General features: G+C 45.3%; 1 protein-coding gene across 3 annotated transcripts in view; it reads left to right on the forward strand.

Annotated features, from left to right (window-relative positions):
- Positions 1–17,572, forward strand: part of TUBGCP3 (tubulin gamma complex component 3) — a gene marked incomplete at its 5' end in the record, with an annotated part of 71,457 nt that overhangs the window by 11,244 nt on the left and 42,641 nt on the right. For 2 of the 3 annotated variants that reach the window (XM_081297333.1, XM_081297331.1), the window contains 8 exons: positions 5,101–5,208; positions 5,850–5,917; positions 10,908–10,985; positions 11,759–11,976; positions 13,531–13,703; positions 15,475–15,593; positions 16,132–16,257; positions 17,447–17,515. In XM_081297333.1, coding sequence (XP_081153459.1) covers positions 5,101–5,208; positions 5,850–5,917; positions 10,908–10,985; positions 11,759–11,976; positions 13,531–13,703; positions 15,475–15,593; positions 16,132–16,257; positions 17,447–17,515 — 959 coding nt within the window. Of the gene's footprint in view, positions 1–5,100; positions 5,209–5,849; positions 5,918–10,907; positions 10,986–11,092; positions 11,482–11,758; positions 11,977–13,530; positions 13,704–15,474; positions 15,594–16,131; positions 16,258–17,446; positions 17,516–17,572 lie in introns of those variants that run through there. The other variant, XM_081297332.1, reaches the window with a different exon arrangement.

The raw sequence follows: 17,572 nt of genomic DNA on the forward strand, positions 1-17,572 counted from the left end.
GACCACAAATATACGGGGCATTGGAGGAACCCAGCAACACCATCAGGCTAGTGCCCAGGACACATTATCCATTAGATCACTTATTAGACAAACCAGAGGGAGCGCAGGGCTGGACATCTGCTCCTCTGCCAGAGCAGTACTAACTCCAGAGATGGGAGTTCAAATCATTCCCACAGGAGTAAAAGGACCTCTTCCCCAAGGAACAGTAGGCTTATTATTAGGACGCAGTTCTTGTACTCTAAAAGGACTTATGATAAGTCCTAGGGTAATTGATCCCGATTATGAGGGTGAAATAAAAATTATAGAGAGTTCTCCAAGGGGTATATCAGTAATTTCACCAGGAGATAGAATAGCACAGTTATTAATAATACCCAGCCTACATGATAAATTTTCCAGTCGTACTACAGAAAGAGGTTCCAGGGGATTAGGCTCCACAGGTGTAGATTGGGCTATACTTTCTTTAAATTTAGATTCTCGCCCAATGCTAAAACTAAATATTCAAGGACATGAATTTAATGGGCTACTTGATACAGGTGCAGACCTTAGCATCATCTCTCGTCAAGAATGGCCAAAATATTGGCCATTACAACAAGCCACTCAAACGCTTTAAGGCCTAGGAGTGGCAACTAATCCCCATAGAAGTGCGATGGTATTAGATTGGAAGGATCCTGAAGGATGTGAAGGAACTATGCAGCCATATGTATTGGATCATCTTCCTATAAATTTATGGGGACGAGATGTCCTAGATCAGTTAGGTTTGACATTAACAAATAATATCAATCCAAATGTGCCCACTATTATGGCTAGACAAGGTTTTAGGAAAGGAAAGAGATTAGGAGAAAAAGGACAAAGTATAGTGGCACCAATACAAATAGATCAAGAAATTGATAGACATGGATTGGGTTTTCAGAAGGGGTCACTGAGACAATAAAAATTAACTTGGAAATCAGAAAGACCAGTGTGGGTTCCTCAGTGGCCTCTGACTAAAGAAAAGATACAAGCAGCCCATGACCTGGTCAAACAACAATTAGCAGAGCGACATATACAACCTTTCATATCTCCCCATAATACTCCCATTTTTGTCATCAAAAAGAAATCTGGTAAATGGAGATTATTTCAAGATTTAAGAGGCATTAATAATGAGATGGTTATTATGGGACCTGCTCAACGAGGAGTCCTCAATTGTCTGCTTTGCCAAAAACCTGGTATGTTTTAGCTATAGATATTAAAGATTTTTTTTTTTTTTACAATTCCAGTTCATCCTGAGGATAGTCCACATTTTGCATTTACTATCCCTGCACTGAATCATGAAGGTCCTGATCAGAGATATGAATGGAAAGTACTCCCTCAAGGGATGGCTAACAGCCCAACTATGTGTCAAATTTATGTTAACAAAGCAATCCAGCCACTTAGAAATCAAAATCCTGAACTACAAATATTTCACTATATGGATGATGTATTATTAGCACACAAAGATAAAAACACATTGCTAGAATGTTATGCCACACTTACAAATTTATTAAAAAATTATAATCTAGAGATAGCAATAGATAAAGTACAATTAAATCTTCCAATTAATTATTTAGGAGTTCTATTATCCTCAACCATGGTCCGTCCACCAAAAATTCAAATACGAGTAGATCAACTCAAATCACTTAATGACTTTCAAAACTTATTAGGAGACATAAATTGGATAATGCCTTATCTAGACATACCAACAGGAGAGTTGGGACCTTTATTTGATATCCTAAAAGATCCATCAGATCCAAATTCACCCCGAATGTTAACACCTGAAGCAAGAAAGGCATTAAAAATCATTGAAACATATATGGAAAATATGCATTTGGATATAATTGATATAAGTTTGCCTTTATTATTTATTGTACTACCAACAAAAAATATTCCTACAGGAGTATTTTGGCAAGAAGGTCCATTATTGTGGATACATTTATCTTATTCTCCCAACGCTATTCTTACTAGGTATCCTGAGGCTGTAGGACAATTGATACTCAAAGGAATAAAAGCAGCAACGGGAGTGTTTGGAATTTCTCCCAATAAAATTATTACTCCATATACTATGAATCAAATTGATGAATTAGCTAATGAGTCAAATACTTGGGCAATAATCATGTGCAAATCTAATGTTTCATTTGATAATCACTTACCATCTAATCCTTTGTTGTCTTTTTGGTCTTCGCATCCTGTAGTTTTTCCAAAAATGACAAGAAAAACACCTATCATGAATGCTCCAAATATATTCACTGTTGGGTCAAATAATGGTACAGCTGCAGTAGTTACCCCTGATCAAACTTTTACATATTTAGTACCCAAAACAATCAGCTCAAAAGGTAGAGCTTAATGCAGTATTACAAGCTTTTGTGATGTTTAAAGATTCTGTATTTAATTTATTTTCCGATAGTCAATATATAGTTAATGCTGTAGTATCCCTTGAAGATGCTGGTAGGATTTCCCCTTCCTCTACTGTTTTCTCTTTGCTTTCCACTATACAAAGTCTAATCTGGGACAGGAAAGATCCATTCTTTATAGGACATATCAGGGCACATATAGGATTGCCTGGAGCCCTTAGTTTGGGCAATGATTTAGCAGATAAAACTACACATGACATACATATTTTCTCTACACTAGAAGAAGCTATAAATTTTCTTAAAAGGTTCCATGTCAATGCTAATACTTTACAAAAGCGTTTTAAAATAACTAAAGAACAAGCCAGACATATAATAAAACAATGTCAAAATTGTGTGACCTTTTTACCACAAGTTAATCTTGGAGTCAATCCTAGAGGATTGATACCTAACTGTATTTGGCAGATGGACGTCACACACTTGCCAGAATTTGGAAAATTAAAATATTTGCATGTTACAGTTGATACTTCTTCCAGATTTTTGATGGGCTCCCTTCATGCCAGAGAAAAAAGTAAAGATATTATAGCTCATTGCTTACAAAATTTTGCCACTGTGGGCATTCCAAAACAGTTAAAAACAGATAATGGCTCTGGCTATACTTCTACCTCTTTGAAACAATTTTGCTCATCATTTGGCATTACTCATATAACAGGAATCCCATACAATCCTCAGGGACAAGGCATAGTTGAAAGAGCTCATCAAACTAGTAAAATGTACTTATTAAAGCAAAAAGAGGGAATTGGGTAGGGGTATATATCCCCCAAAGATAAACTTAAAATAACCCCTTTTACTCTAAACTTTTTAAATTTGGATTCAACAGGGCTTAGTGCTGCAGAAAGGCATATGTGTCCAAAAAATGTACATAAGCCCAAGGTATTTTGGAAGGATATTCTAACAGGACAATGGAAAGGTCCTGACCCAGTGATTGTCTGGAATCGGGGGTCTGTTTATGTGTTTCCACAGGGAGAACAGCAGCCGATTTGGATTCCAGAGAGACTAACTAAATATTTCTACAGACCAAAAATAAGATGATTTGGCTCAAATCCATAACAGCTGATATCCAGAACTCCGGTTTGGCTATCCTTACATCTGCAACAGTGGTTCTCCCACACCTGGAGGCTAATGAATAATGAACACCATTAAGGCCTATTTCAAATGTAAGAAACCTTGGGGCTTGCTTGTGGGAATACCTTCAGACCCATATGCAAGTTACAGGAAAAAGGATGGGATATCAAAAAAAGAGTCAAACCCTTTTTTGGTGGTAACTAATGTGCCTTTTTCAATATCTATTTTATTATTGCCCTTTCCCACATCATGAAGTTTTATTTATTTATTTATATTTGAGCTCATACAGACCTAGGTTAATGTTTTTCTGATCAGTTTTATTTTTTGACTGTGGAGTTTTTAAACATTGCAATGGAGATTTCACCTGTGAAAAGCTACAAGGCCTTTACTATTATGTTATGTGTTGTATGTATTGTGTTATGTGTGCAAACTTGTGTTATGTGTTGTATGTCTGTATGTGCGTATGTCCATATATCATATATGAGGAGCGCTCATGAAAAAATGGATCCAAACATTTTTTTTATCCACTGATTTAAACGGTTTAATTTAAATTGGGTAAACAGCTGTTGAGGACTGTTTTAAAATGTGGTTAACAGTTCTGTATGTTTACTTTCTCCTTTCCTTTTCATTATATCCAATTGTATTCAGGATACTAAATTGTTTAGAAAATTGCTTTTTTTAGTTCCTGCTAGAAGGTTACATAATTTTTTCTTAGCCATCATTGCCAGAATTCCTGTCTTCATCCCAGTGCCGGTGAACACAAAGATAGAGCATGATTTAAAACCAAACTACAGCTTCTGCGATAGCTATCACAGTAAACTGTATAAACTGATGCATCAATGAATATAACTCAACAAGTGATGCTCAATCAAGGAGTCGATTTTCTTTGGGAGGAAATGGACATATTGATGGATTCCTCAACTTTGATCTGCTTGCAAAACTTGCCTGGACTATGTATCACTTGTATGCATTGTGAACTATGTGTTGGTGCAGTGAACTGTGGTAGTGCCGGGGTATCTTTGCTGATAATGTCATCGGTGGTACAATTTTTCTAAAAGGGGTCATCAGTTGGCTTGGTGTCATGGCATTTTGTATCCTCCCCTTTCTGGTTGTATCAGGTTGTTTATGGTATTTGTGTAAAAACCACTATCCACAAGTTTGGCTAAATGCTGGGCTGGTAGTCAATGACGGATAAGATCCAATTGCAGTGGTACCGACCTAAGACAGGAGGCTGACGCCTGAGGTCAGCTCATCCGATGACGGGTAAGGACCATATGTAGTATTGGACAGCCTAACAGGCACTGTCCCTAAGCCACATACTTGTTTAATTAAACAAAAGTGGGGAGATGTTGAGAGCCACAGCCATGTCAAGATGGTGCCTGGCATTTTGCCAGAAGGGGCGGCTCCTGCTGCCTCGGGTGCCTGCTACTTTTGAGTTCTCACGGAGTGTTCGTTGAGTTCCCGTTGGGTCTCAAGGAGTTCGAGTGGAGTTCTCGGGGGTTCGGGAATAAAGTTCGTTCCTGCTTGAATCTGCAAGTGGCTTGTGACCTCCCGGTTATTTGTGCCCAGCCAGACTGTGGCAATAATTTGTACCCTTTGGCGTCTCTTCTAGCTGATGTAGCCCAACAGTTCCAGTTTGCTGTGCGAGTTATTGGCAGCAACTTTGCCCCAACTGTTGAAAGAGATGAATTTCTGGTAGCTGAGAAAATCAAGAAAGAACGTAAGTATTTTTTTTTACGTGTTACATGCTGGCTTTTGAAACCAACATGTTCTGAGTTTTGGAACCACAGCCAACCCATGGCTTTTCTCTTCCGGGACAGAACGTGGCGGGGGGGGGGGGACTTGTTGCTTGCTGTCACTCCTTTCACATGATTTATGAGTGTAACTGAATATCTAGATTCATTTATTAATATGAAAATTAACAAGCTGTTTTGATTTTTATTTTAAAAATTGACTATTGTATTTTACTCTAAAATGATGAAATATTGCTGTGTATCTTAACAAAATGTTTTGTAAGGGTAGTTTTTAAGTCAGGTAAACTGTCATGAATGTTGTACTTTGTTGTCCTTAGAATTTAGGATTCCAATCCTTCTTTTCAGGTAGGTATTATTAACTAGTTAAGTTGATGATAGTTTGCCTCACTGCTAATTAATATTTGTAAGTAAATAGACTATAAATGATCCCATTGTTTCTGTTTAGCAATTTTCACATAAGTGCTTTGACTCCAGCCTAATATTTTCCATATTTTATAAGTATCAGAGAGTTTGTCAGAGCTAAAGTGTCACTCCTTGTTTTAGCATAGATGAAATAGTGGGTTTTCGCGTATGATGAACATGCCTGATTTCTTTCCTCTCTTTTCAGTTATTCGGCAGAGGAGAGAGGCAGACGCTGCATTGTTTTCAGAGCTCCACAGGAGACTTCATTCCCAGGTACGCGCAGGTGGGAAGAAGTTGCGTTGGCAGGTGTGGCAGACATGGTGAGAGTCAGCCCATGAGTGGGGAGGCCTTCCTAGTGGACGGAAATACTTGGACATTTTGGTGGTATCACAGCAAGCTTTTCTTTTTTATTTATTTATTTATTTTTTTTATCTTTAGCATTTATTTATTTATTTATTTATTATTTTTTTTAAAGAGAGAGCGAGAGAGAGAGAGAATTTTTAATATTTATTTTTCAGTTTTCGGCGGACACAACATCTTTGTTGGTATGTGGTGCTGAGGATCGAACCCAGGCCGCACGCATGCCAGGCGAGCGCGCTACCACTTGAGCCACATCCCCAGCCCACAGCAAGCTTTTCTATGATCACTAATGATTTAATTGTAATAATGTTCCCTGTATTTTTTTAATATTTATTTTTTATCTGTAGTTAGACACAATACCTTTATTTTATTTATTTTTATTTGTTGCTGAGGGCGAACCCAGGGCCTCGCATGTGCTAGGCAAGTGCTCTACTGCTGAGCCCTAGCCCCTTTCTAACACCCCCTGAGTGAATTTTAGCTGGGTTTCATGTGAAGTTGCTTATGAAGATGAATGGAGCTGGACTGAAAAGGACTCAGAGGCTCTAGGGTTGTGTCATAGTGTTAACGACACTCTGAGCAGGCATGCTGGTCCACACAGCAGTAAAAGCTCACCTCGGATGCACTTTATTGTGTCCTAATTTGTACCTTTATAGGGAATAATTTTAAAAATTTTGAATCTTTTGTGATTGGGTACTGACTCTGGGTAATGGTTTCTTTAACCTGATATATATATATATATTTTTTTTTAGTTTTAGGTGGACACAACATCTTTATTTTTTTATTTTTATTTTTAATTTGATGCTGAGAATCGAACCGAGTGCCTCACGCATGCCAGGCAAGCATGCTATCACTTGAGCCACATCCTCAGCCCCTAACCTGATATTTTTATGAAAGACTTTGCCAATAAGATGATTGAATGAGAGGACTGGGTGTAGCTCAGTGGTAGAACTGTCTCCTACTATGCATAAGGCCCTGGGTTCAATTTCCAGACCTGAAGGGAAAAAAAATTATAGGTGAGATTTCTGACTATAAAGGAACTGAGTTCACTAGCTTTCTCTGTCCTTTTGTAGAGCAAAAAGTGAGTTCAGAGAAGTTTAATGCTTTGTTTCACAGCTGTGAAGTTGAAAGGACACAAATTGTGAAGTTTGGCGTAACGTGACTAGTAACTAAACTCTTATTTTTGAATCTTCATCTCTCTACGTATATTGTGTCCTAAGACAAGCCTAAATGTATGTGCTGTGTGAGCATTTTAATTCCAAGAGGGTATCTCAGAGAGGGTGGTTGTGCCCTTAGCACTTGGTTTGTTCAGGATAAACAGCGAGACAGTAGGGTGGGAGAGTGTTCTCATTCCTTAATTCAGATCATTTTACTTGGATTCATGGTTTTAAGTGTACTCTTTCATCTTTGATAACATTTACAAAGTGAGAAATAGGAAATTTTTTTGTACATGCATTTCTAGACAGATTGTTTCTAACAGTGATATTATTTGTTTTTCTTAAATCTTTTTTTTTTTTTTGTAAAAAATTACTTCTTGGTGTTGGGTGTTAGAAAGATGTACTATCAGGTATCATGTTCCTGAGATGCTTAGCCTTGTTGGGATCCCCACCTGGAGGATCTCATCCTGTGAAACCTGTGTGTTTGTTGATGTAGGCCATTGGAAGAAAACATGTTCAGGAACTTTGTGATTTAAAGTGGTGGTTTTCCGTTAGTTACACATGACAGTGGAATGCATTTTGACATATTATACATAAGTGGAGTATAATTTCTCCTTTTTCTGGTTGTACATGGTGTAGATTCACACTGATTGTGTAGTCATATGTGTACCTAGGGTAATAACATCGGATTCATTCTACTGTCCTTCCCATACCCCCTCCCCTACCTTCACTCCCTTCTGTCTAATCCAAAGTGTCTTTACCGCCCTCCCCTCCCATTGTAAGTGAGCATCCACATATTCGAGAAAACATTCTACCTTTGGTTTTTGGGATTGTCTTACTTTGCTTAGCATGATATTCTCCAGCTCCATCCATTACTGGCAAATACCATAATTTCATTTTTCTTTAAGGCTGAGTAGTATTCCATTGTGTATATGCATTCTACTGTCTTGTATAACTAATGAGAATAAATTAAAAAGTAAAATAGTTGTTTCCCAGAATTTTGTTTGGAATTCAATGTTTGTTTCTTTCTAAACATCAATATTCTGAAATGATGACTGCCTTCCTAGGGCTAGCCCAGAAAACTAACTTGGGTGATTTTTTTACATTGTGTGGCTGAAACATAAAAAATACTAAGAGATGGTAGCATAATACTAGTCATTCAAGTGCAAAGTAGCCATCCCATCTTTTTTCTAAAAATATCTGGCTCCAAAGTACAACTGTTGGTATTTTTCCTGTCCTGTCTTCTCCGTGTGGGACCTCTTCTGCATTTGCTGTGCCTGCCATGGAAGGAAAGTGTAAGGTACAGTCTGCTGTGGTGGTCTTTAGCTCTAGAGGAAGGAGGGTCCAGGTGTGGAGTGGGAACGTGGGACCCTGAGTGGGTATAGGTGTGACTGGCAAGGAAGGGCTGAGGACGGGGAGTGGCTTGCTTGGGGAATAGAAGCACACTGCAGCTGGGACCAGGCGGAGGAGGCCTCGGTGGGGGTGGGCACCGCCCCGCAGGACGCTGCGCCAGCCATGCTGGTTCTGGTGGGGCAGCTGCTCTGGTGTTCCCAGATCTCGTGGTGTCTGACACATCTCATTTAAAACCTCGTGTACACGCAGCCCCTGAAGCTTGATGCCTGAATCGAGGCCTCTTGGCTTCTGGAGTCCGCGGTGGCAGGGGTAGTTTAAAATATCCTTCTAGAGCTGAGACTGTTTATGTTTGCACCACCAGGTCCCTTGCTTTCTGCCCTCTGGCTCCAGCTGGAGGTGGCTGAGGCCCCAGCCAGAGTGGGGAGGATGGAGGCTGTGCCGAGCTTCCTGGCCCGTGGCTTGGCTGTCTTCCTGCTCCTGTTTCCTACTTACTTTCTTACTCAGTATACATTAGGTGCTCATTAGGTGCTCCTCAGCAGCTGACCCTGGCTGTTTGACACCTGCTCTTCTCTGTTGAAGCTGTCAGTCACGGGGTGCAGTGGCACACGCCCGCAGTCCCAGCAACCCCTGGGTGGGGGGCTGAGGCAGGAGGGTTGCAAGTCCAGGCCAGCCTGGGAACTTAGTGAGACCTGCCTCAAAATACAAAGAGTGGGTGCAGCTTAGTGGGAGAGCACCCTGCGTTCAGTCCCAACACCCCCTCCCCCACTGTGATTTTTCCCCTCTGTTCAGGAACCCCTCTTTCAGAGAGCGGGCATCTGGACCTGCCCTTCGTTGCAGAGGAAGAGCTTTCCTATGGCCATGCCCCACTGGAACTTGCAGCCAGGCATCCTCAGAACTGAGCGGGGCACAGTTCCTAATTGTGCCTCTGGGCGTCCCTGCGCTTTCTCTTTTGTGTCCCCTCTCTGGTGTGTGCCATCTTGACTCCCGAGGCTTGTGGGCTGTTCCTCTCAAGTCATCCTCCTTTGGAGTCGGGCAGACCTTGGTTTGAATCCTGGCATGCAGCATTGTGATGTAGGTGGATTATGTGGGCTTGCTGTCTGTGTTTCTCTCATTTGTGGAATGAAGTGAATACATTCTGTTGTGGCAGGAGGTGTTGTAGGTGAAGTACCTGCATCCTGTGGACCATCTCTAAATGGAACTGCTGCTATAGTCTGACTGCTCCAGAATCTTTAAGAGAAGTGGGATCTGGGGGAGAGGTGGCCTAAGTGCTAGTGTTGGCCTGAGCAAGCCCTTGAGCCCCAGGTCAGGTGCCCTTCAGGGGGTAGTGAGCTCCCAGGTGTGTGTTCCCAGGTGGCTGCGGTCTTCCTGCTGCCTCTAGCGCCTTGTGCACCCCTCCGTGAAGCAGGGTGTGCTCCCTGCAGGAGGCCTCTGCAGGCTCCTGTGTCCTGCTCAGAACTCTTCACCCCTTCCAGCTTGCACTCTGACTACCTTCCCGTCTCTCCTGTGTGACCGCCTTTCTGAGAGCCCTGGGTGCTGTTGTGTAACCCGCCTGCTTGCTGTAACACAGGCTGAGACTCCATCAGGGCCGGGGCTCTTTCTTTTTCTTGTTGCTCAGCTGGGGAATTGTTTCCGTTTCTGGAAAATGTTTATGTAAATCAGTTTTATAAGTTAGTAATTTAAATACCTGGGATGAGCTTATTCTTCAAATAAATTTTCGGGAATATTTTATATAACAAAGAGTCTGCATGCTGCAAGTGTTCATGGTCTGGCAGTGGGTCCCGTAGATGAAGGTGTCTGTGTCTAGCTTGTGTGTCCAGACATGAGGCTCTGGAACAGAGGAGGTGCTGTGCACATTTGAGGTGAAGCAGGTTGAGGTTTGGCTGCCAACGGGGTTGAGGATCAGGATGAGTGGAGCAGGACTAGAGAAGAATGGGGCCCAAGTGCCAGCCCTCGTGTGGACACGGGGCCAGTGATCCTAGCAGCCAGGTGCTGCGCACAAGGTCCACATGCTCCGGAGGCTTCTCACACTTCAGACCTAAGCGAGACGTTAATAAAGAAAAAACAACTCGTGACTTTTATGATGACATTTGTCCTATGATCACTGTTTGGGAGGTTCTTCAGATTTTTTCAGAGAAGACAATACTGCTATTCAGAAGTAGGGTAATGTCAAGATTCATTCTTATTGGGGTTAACATGGACCCAAGGATGTGATTTGGGAACATTATCTCCAGTTTCTGATGGTAGCTGTACTGACGACATGTGAAATGAGTACAGAGTGACATCACCAGGGGAGTTTTAAAATGCTTTTCTATTTTGGAAATGTATTTAGGAGAGAGGAAAATAAAACTGAAAATTATATGAAATAGTTCTTTTAGTATTAATTTTTTTCTTAACAGGGAGTTTTGAAAAATAAATGGTCAATACTCTACCTCTTGCTGAACCTCAGTGAAGACCCGCGCAGGCAGGCAAACAAGGTGAGTGGCCCTGGTGTTGGGACGTTTGTCAGGTTCGGAAGGAATCAGCCCCTACAGCTGAGAAGATAGCAGAGAGCAGGGAGCTGGCTTGGCCATTGGGGTCAGGCAGTTTCTTTTTTAAGGGCCTAAAAAGGCCAGTGTGCAGTTTCCTTAAACTCTATTTTAGGGTTATGTTCTTCTCCTGTAACAGTGTGCGGCGAGCTTAAGTTGTGGTTTTAAGATTGGGCTTTGTGAGTTACCACTTCAGCACAGATGCATGGAAGGCCCAGGGGGGTTCCTTGTGCCTTTCTTCAGGTGTTGGGCACACTCCTTTTGACGTCCCAGTGGGCTTCATGCTGTCACCCGGCTCCGTCATGCCTGTGCTGTATGCGAGAGTGCCCTGGTCCAGTCCAGAAAATCTCGTCCTACAGATGTGAGAGTGCCCAGGCTGAGGAACGGGGTGGGGTGGCTGCACGCCTCTCTAAAGCCTCGCTGTGCGCTGTGGGCTCTTCACCAGGTGAGGTGCAGACTGCAGCCTGGCTCACATTTCGCTCAGCCTGGAGTGGGGATGAAGTGTTTGGTCATCAGACGTTGTGGTGGTTGTGGGGCTTTAGAAACTTGTAAAGCTTTGTTAGTTCTGGCTATTAAAAAGCATCTTGCTTAAATTATTTAATAAATGTGAAATTCAAATCTGATTCCAGCAATGGAGGAAGGGGCATGCCAATGCCCTTTCAGGTTTGGGAGAAGCCGTCTGTGGTCGCGCATCCCCTCACCTCAGTGCACTTCTGTTTCAGGTGTCCAGCTATGCCTCGTTGTTTGCACAGGCATTGCCGAGAGATGCTCATTCCACTCCCTACTACTGCGCCAGGCCTCAGTCCCTGCCCCTGAATTACCAGGACCGGGGCACCCAGGCGGCGCAGAGCTCTGGCAGCCTGGGCAGCAGTGGCATCAGCAGCATCAGCGTGTGTGCCCTCAGTGGCCCTGCACCTGCGCCCCAGCCTCTCCTTCCAGGGTAAAGCATGCTTGCACGCACACTCTCCTGGTGTAGGAGAGCTGGAGGTGTCCCGGGCTTTCAACCAAGCCTGATATTGCACCATAGGCCGCGTCTTCAGGTCGTCACCCTGGCCAGTTGTGTCGGGCTGGTGATGAGTAATACTCAGCAATAATTAATACCGTTGAATTATCCTCAGGCACACGGTTCTGGCCAAGGTAGTGCCTAGGAGCGGGGAACCTTGGCCCCCGGGGCTGCACAGCTGTGAGGTAGCCTCTGGAGTGGAACATGCCATCCACTCTGGTTATGTTTTGAGGGAGTGTGAGCTCATGAGTGAGAATGAGGAAGGTGCCAGTGTCTTTAATGTGCCTTAAGAGCTTTGTTAAGATCCAATCTTAAGGATGTTTCTTGTGCAAGTAATCAGATGGCTTTGCTTTTTGCTATTGTTCATTTCTGGAAATCTCAGTAAAACAGATGGTCAGAGGTGGGTAATTTTCTAGAACAGTGATCAGGAATCAGTATCAGATATATGGTGTTTCCCACATGGGCACAGTAGAGTCATAAATTGTTTTGTAAGATGAAGAGTCATGTCCAAGGAATCAGAAGACAGAACATATGCAGCACATGGGTCACACGTGAGCAGAGTGTTCTCTAGGGGCTCGCTACACATCTACAAACAGCCCAAAAGAGAGCGAATCTGAAGTTCTGGTCTGGCCCAGAGAGTAAGCTGACACTCTCATTTGAGTCTCAGGATGTAGAGTGGTTATTGTGATGATTCAGAAAGTCGTACAGCTAACTTTTAGAATTAGTCTGCTAAGTCTGCAGCTGTGTTCACAGACACAGTCTGTGAGTGTTGTTGGCTTCCCCTGTTGAGGACAGGATCAAGCACAGCTGTTCCGGGACTGCCCTCCCCTGTCTGCTTCAAGCAGCCTGCAGGGCTCTGGACCTCCAGCAAGGGCAGTGGAGCTGCTCGTGTCTTGCAGCCCTGGTAGGGGCACTTTTGTTGGGAGTGTCTGAGTGCATGTCATTGGAAACTTCTGTCAGGTCCTTGGATTTCTAGGAAGCAGCTGTGAAGTGTTCTCAAGTCACTTTGCTACCTTGACCTTTGCAGCTTGCCTTCCATTTCTGCATTTTCCCATCTTCCAAGTTGATTGAAATTGCAATGTCTTTTCCCAGTGAGCACCTTGAAGGCGGGAGGTGATTGGGGCAGGCAGATGGGCAGGTTCCAGGTGTTTAAACCCTTCTGCTCAGGAATTGTCGAGTCAGTGAAAGGTGGTGATCTTGAAGTAAATTTGGTTGAGAATTCCAAAGTGATAATTCGTGGGTAATGTGTTTCATGTAGTTTTAAAGATAAGTGGTTGGGGAAGAAAGGTGTGTGTGCAGCGGTGGTCCAAGTGTCCATGGGCTGGGACTGGTTGTGGTGATGTTTGATTGGGTGAAGTCGTGGGGTCTCCCATCTCATAAAAGGGTTAATGTGATTCAGTGTAGCAACTGAAAGGGAATTTCTGGGATGCTTTTCTCCTTAGTGAGTTGCATGGTCACTTCAAGATATAAACCTTACTTTCTTTTTTCTAGACAGTCTCATCAAACTCCGGGAGTCGGGGATTGCCTTCGACAGCAGCTGGGGTCACGTCTTGCATGGACTTTAACTGCAAACCAGCCTTCTTCACAAACCCCTCCCTCAAAGGGTGTCTCTAGTGCTGTTTCTCGCAACCTGACGAGGTCGAGGAGAGAAGGAGAGACGGGCGGTGAGTGAGGGGTCTAGCAGCTCTCTTCCCTCCCTCAGCACCTCCGCTCCCAGGGGTCTTTCCTTTGTGTCGTGAAGGTGCCCGATCGGGCCCAGCATCTTAGGGTGTCACCTCATGTCCCCTTTTTTGTCCTGCAACCCTCTGCTTCTCAGCCAGTGGTCACAGTCCTTTCTCATCCTTCTATCCCTTCTGGGAAGCCTCATCAGAGCTCTTTTCCTGTCTCATTCTGTTCCCCCTGGGCTGGCCACTCGGACCTCCACGTCTGAGCTACATGAAGGTTGTCTGTCTCTGTCACAGTGCCAGTGCTTAGTGCAGTGCCTAGAGGGTGGAAGAAACTCGGTGATAGTTTGCTGGATGGTGAAAGGAGTATCAGTGTCCTTCTTGAGGCACTGCATAGAGCGGGCTTCCCCTCTGCTCTGCAGCCTGCTGCCTCTGAGGTTGCACAGAAGGCAGGCCGAGGACTGCCCTGGAGCTGTGAGGGTGTCCAGGAGCCTGTGGCCTCTGCAGCAGGCTCAGCCCCACAGAGGTCTGCACAGGCATGTTGCTGGTGCTTAGTACGCCAGCGCCTTGACCTGGTCAGTGCCGCTTTCCACTCCTGACCCTGGCCAGCGCCTGTGGCCTGTGCTCTTGACGAAGACCGGAGTGGAAGTGGACTTGCGAGGCTTCCTTGATTGATCCATGAGAATTAGGAGACGGTCAAAAGAAGAAAGGGCAGGGGACAGGTGGAGACCGCCCTACTCTAAACCCTGACCTGGGGTAACTGCATTGAATGCATAGCACTTGGTTGAAGAGAGGTGTGTTTAAAAGAATCCTGTTCAGACTGTGTGCTGCTTGTGAGAGACACATTGGACTCAGGGTGGAGGGTTGAAGTAAGTGGATGGGAGGCACCCATCTCATGGACACAAGCTGCACAGACGTGTGCCTGTGTCTCTGTCTTGGACTTCGCTGGGCAGGACCGGAGCCGAGGCAGAGGGCCTTTTCCTCCTAAGGAAGACATGGAGTCCCAGTCCTGTGTCGTCCTCTCCTCCTGCACCCCCCCTCCCCCAGCAGCTTCACGTGCACAGAGCACGATGGCAGAAGCAGAGAGAAGACAGACTGACCTGCAGTTACTGCTGGAGAGGACTGACAGTCAGGTGGCCCGGGTAGCAGCTGTGTGCGGTTCGGATAGGACTTGAACTCAGCGTGCAGCAGGTGGTGTTCGTAGCACGTCCTACCCACTGTTGGACGCACGCCCTGTGCTCTGTTGGGCTGGCTCTGGGAACACTGATCCCAGGTTGTGTCTCTAGGCCTCTTTCTCCTGCACCGGTATCTTGGACTGTGGGTGCCTCTGCCTCCTTGTCCTTATTTTGGCCCTGTCCCCCAGTTTGACTTACATTTGTTCCAAGGAGTCACGGCGAGCAGGGGCTTGTTTGCACTGAGAGCTACTTTTCAGTGGTCTGGCAGGACCCAGGCTGGAGTGCGTGTTGTGCAGGGGACCTGCGTGGTAGAGGTCACCTCTGTTGGTTGTCTCCTCTGGTTGGCTTATGCTGCTGGCCTGTTGGTCACATGGAGCTTTGTCCTTCAGAGTGGGCACTTCATGGAAGAGGGGCTGTGTTGCCTTTCAGAAGGCCTGTTTTTCCTAAACTCACACCTTTTCATCTTAAGCTTGTTTATTGAGTTTGTAAATGTCCTGGTGGCAAATATGTAACCCAGAGCTAATCATGTCATGAAATTTATTTCATCTTAAAATGGGTCTGTTAGTGATTACTGTCTTTAAAAAATCATTTTACAGGTGCTATGGAAATTACTGAAGCAGCTCTCGTGAGAGACATTTTATATGTCTTCCAGGGCATAGATGGCAAAAATATCAAAATGAGCAACACTGAAAATTGTTATAAAGTGGAAGGAAAGGTACGGTAATGAGTGATCTAGTTTAAATATTCAAAAAGAAAAAAAGTGTCATAAGTCCAAATAGTAAGCTGTTTCCCTTCCAGGGTGCTCCTGGGGCTTTATGGAATTGGTGCCCCAGACCAGTCGCACCGGGAGGCCCTGGCCTTTTCCCTGTCCCATCTGGCTCCAGCTTTGGGCAGTGCTTTCTTCCTTTCCTTGGGTTGGCCATGTGGCTGCAGCAGTGCAGTCAGAGGTGCCTGAAGGACAGAGCGTCAGCTTGGCATTTTGCCATTGACACAGGATTCTCAGAGGATCAGTCACGGCCACAGACAGGCACCGCACAGGGTGACGCCACAGCTTCATACTCCCTCCAGGGCTCCCCGTTCCCTGCTGGCCCTGTGCTGTCCTTGCCCTCTGTGGTGGTGCGTCAGTACTGCTCGCTTCCACATGCTGACACCTGAGAATCATACTGTTAAGAGTACAAGTGGTCGAGGAGAGTGATGATGAAGACTCTAGTATTGGTTCTTCATTTTTAACTTCTGATGTGTTTCCTTTTCAGGCAAACCTAAGTAAATCTTTGAGGGACACGGCAGTCAGACTTGCTGAGTTGGGATGGTTACATAATAAAATCAGAAAGTACACTGACCAGAGGAGTCTGGACCGTTCCTTTGGACTTGTAGGTCAGGTATGTTCATTACTGTTAGCTTTGAAAGTGCTTAGATCTACTTAAGGTCTGACTGTGGAAATGGCTATGAGGAGAACCCTTTTCGAGGACAGCCCCCCTGGTGGTCGGTGATGGCATCAGTCAGGGTGCATGTGCTCAGGGAGTGGAAACCATGCTAGGCGTACACAGAAGGACCAGCCGCTGCTGTAAAGGGCCCACAAGTGGTGGGCCTGCGAGCAGGGAGCCTGGGAGGAGGGCCTGCCCCATTGCTGCTGCCACTGCTGAGCAGCAGCTCCCAGGACACGGCCGACGTGACATGCAGTTGTTCTGGGCAGCACCTGCGTCCATGTCTGCGTGCTGCAGGTGCTGGTACTGGGAGCCCATTGTGCCGCCTGGGGCTGTGGTTGGACTCTGCAGAGGAACACCAGCTTCCTCCCCCTGCCTCCCACAGGAGCCTGGCAGGAAGCAGCAAGTGTTTTCTTACTTGTAATTGGACACAATGTCTTTATTTTGTCTATTTATTTTTATGTGGTGCTGAGGATCGAACCCAGCGCCTCGCACATGCTAGGCAAGCGCTCTACCGCGTGTTCAAGAGAACAGGCTCTATCTGTTGCAGACCGTGTCTGGTGGGCCGCTGTGGGAGGTAGAACTGCCCCAGGGTGTGCTCTGTCGTAGCCTGCAGTTTGTGCCCAAGGTCTGCTCGCAGGCTGTGTGCGGGTGCAGGGAGCCCTCCTTGCAGCGCTGACAGTGCTGTCTTGCTGTGGCCCCTTGTCGGCCCTCAGTGGGACAGAGTGTTCAGAGCTGTGGGTGGGGAGTGAGCTGTGCAGGCCAGAGCACAGCTGGGTCAGTATTGAGTTACCACTCTTTAAATTTTGCCAAATAAGAAACTTAAAATTAGGTTTTAACGCTAAAAAGTCTGAGGGGACATGGCCTAAAGCAAAGGCTCTTTGAAGTGACTGCCCTTCAGCTTCTTGAAGGCCATGCTGCGAAGTCCACGCTGTCTTACTAAGGACTACCACTTTCCTGTCATGTGGAAGGGCTCACTGTGGGGTCAGAACTGTGTGAGGACATTGGCAGAAGCAGCATTGGGGTAGAACTGCCCCAGTGTGTGCTGGCTGCCTCTGCTCTGACCCTGGCCTCTCCAGGGCCAGGGCGGGGGTGGGGGTGGGGGCAGGGGCGGGGCACTCTGGTGACTCTCTGCTCCCCACAGAGCTTCTGTGCCGCTCTGCACCAAGAGCTCAGGGAGTACTACCGCCTACTCTCCGTTTTACATTCCCAGGTAAGCTGTTTAAAAATTTTTTGATTTCTTCCTGATTTGAAGAGTTAAAAAATTAAA

Source organism: Spermophilus citellus (assembly GCF_964194105.1).
Source record: "Spermophilus citellus genome assembly, chromosome: 1".
Taxonomy (NCBI): domain Eukaryota; kingdom Metazoa; phylum Chordata; class Mammalia; order Rodentia; family Sciuridae; genus Spermophilus; species Spermophilus citellus.